The 2,089-nt window shown below is 39.5% G+C and overlaps 1 protein-coding gene across 1 annotated transcript; it reads right to left on the reverse strand.

Moving 5' to 3' along the window:
- Positions 1-142: 142 nt before the first annotated feature.
- Positions 143-2,002, reverse strand: TM35_000063340 (kinesin-like protein; the record flags this gene model as incomplete). Its single annotated transcript, XM_029023371.1, has 1 exon — positions 143-2,002. The coding sequence occupies one exon, from the start codon at positions 2,000-2,002 to the stop codon at positions 143-145; it is 1,860 nt and encodes a 619-aa protein (XP_028885395.1).
- Positions 2,003-2,089: the final 87 nt, after the last annotated feature.

A 2,089-nucleotide genomic window follows, 5' to 3' on the forward strand; every position in this document is an offset into this window, starting at 1 on the left:
ATATATATATATATATATATATATATGAAGAGAGGGGGAGAGAAAGGAAACTGTTTGAAAATACAACCGTATACAGTGATAGAGATAGGGAGAGAAAAATGAAATAGATAAATGAATAAATACTAACAGAGAAATATTCACACTACATGAGTAGACATTGACATCCAGGAGGATGTCTATCCAGTTCATTCTGTAGTCGTCTATTCTCCGTTTCCATTTCTGCAATTTCCTTCTGCAATTGAACAATACTCTTTGTCATTTCCTCCTTATCGCGTGTTCCCTTCTCTGCGGCATACACTGTAGAGTATTCCTTTTCCATCGCCTGACAACGATGAGCGGCTTTATCTTTCATTTCTGTTATTTCTTTCATCTCTTTTTTCAATCTTTCATTATCTGCATCTGCGGCTTCTTTATTACGTTTTGCGGCAGCTTCGAGAACAAAACATCTTTGTTCCTCTGGTGTGGAGGAAATAAATTTATTCATTTCTTCCACTTTATCTCCCTTTTCTTTTATATCTTTCAGACGAGCTTCAAAGGAGGCATTCTTTTCACTTTGTTCTTTAATTTTCTGTTCCATCATCTTTACTTTTTCTCCTGCCTTTTCCAATACTTTCCCTTCTTCGGCCGCTACCTTTTCTGTTGCTTCCCTTTCCTTCATCATGGCTGCCATCATTTTCTTCTTATCATGTACGATTTTCTCATAATTCGCCTTATGCCATTTTGTGCGATATCGATTTAATGCACGGGCATGACGAGCAGCGGCGAGATCATATTCAGATTTATGTAATTTAACTCTACACGAATGATTCACAGCTTCTTGTTTCATTAACTCCACCTCACGGGCATTAATCTCTGTCTGAACAATTTGTGTAGATTCACTTTGACGAACCATCTCTGTTTTCAGATTCTTCACCTCATCTGAGAGATTACGTAATTCCACAAGTGCCTCATCTTGCATGAGTTTCGGTTTACACCGTAATTTCATAAACTTTGTAGCCAGTACGAGCGTTTGCATAGTTTCTCGTGTATGTTCATAAAAAGGACTGACACAGCAAAGGAATGAAAGATTATATCCTTGTTGAAATAACTCTGGATATAATTTTGTAAAAGCCGTTTCTCGTGTGGGAACCTTTGCCAGTGGATTTTCTCCACTATCATGTTCCACGGCCACATCCACACATCGTTGAAAGGCCGCTGGCATATTTCGTAAAAGAACAAACAACACATTTATACGTCTGGCTTTACTTACTGCCTGTCCTAATTGTTCAGGATCCTCAAACTCGTAGGTTTCCACAAATCGAAGATTAACGGTATGACAACCACTACGTTTAGGAACCACACGTGCCAATTGTCGAAGTACGGCATTTAATTCTGCTGGTTTATTTACAGGAACTCGAGTGGCACCTTGTAATTTCATTCCTTCTACAGCATCATTTACAAGTTTCATTTCTTCTGTGGTTCCACTCACAGGACTTTTACGTCGTTGAGAGAGTAAATCCACATAGGTTTCATTAGGGGCAATATCAATAGCCTCCACTTCACAGGAAAGTGTACTGTTCTCTCGTTTTTCTCGTTTAAAGGCGGTAAAAACATCATCTGCAAATCGTGGAAGAATACCACGATTAATTCCATCCACATCATCACCGTAAAGAGAATAAATACGACCACTTCCTGTAGCCCCAGTTACACAGAAAGCCGCACTGTAACCTTCCACCAATTGTGGAAAGATAGGTGTAACCATCTTATCATACACATCCTTCTGTGTGTGCACAACCCGCTGTGGTCGCTCCTCATCACGAAAAGACCACAAAACGTTATCAATTTCGAATTGACCATTTTTGCGAGGGACAAATCCATTGACCGCGTCCAATACCGTTAAGGTGTGGGTGCCATTCCATTCCAATACCTCACGGGGAACAGGACTGTCTTCTGGACAGACCGTCGCCTCCGCCTCTGTAAAGGGACGTACGCGCACAAATACATTCGCCTTTGTTGCTGACATTATTGGATATTTTTCAAACCGCAAAAATCACAATAAAGGGATAAGTTATTTTCCTTTTTTTTTTATTTTATTTTATTTTCTTTCTTT

Source organism: Trypanosoma theileri, assembly GCF_002087225.1.
Source record: "Trypanosoma theileri isolate Edinburgh chromosome Unknown TM35_Tth_6_V1, whole genome shotgun sequence".
Taxonomy (NCBI): domain Eukaryota; phylum Euglenozoa; class Kinetoplastea; order Trypanosomatida; family Trypanosomatidae; genus Trypanosoma; species Trypanosoma theileri.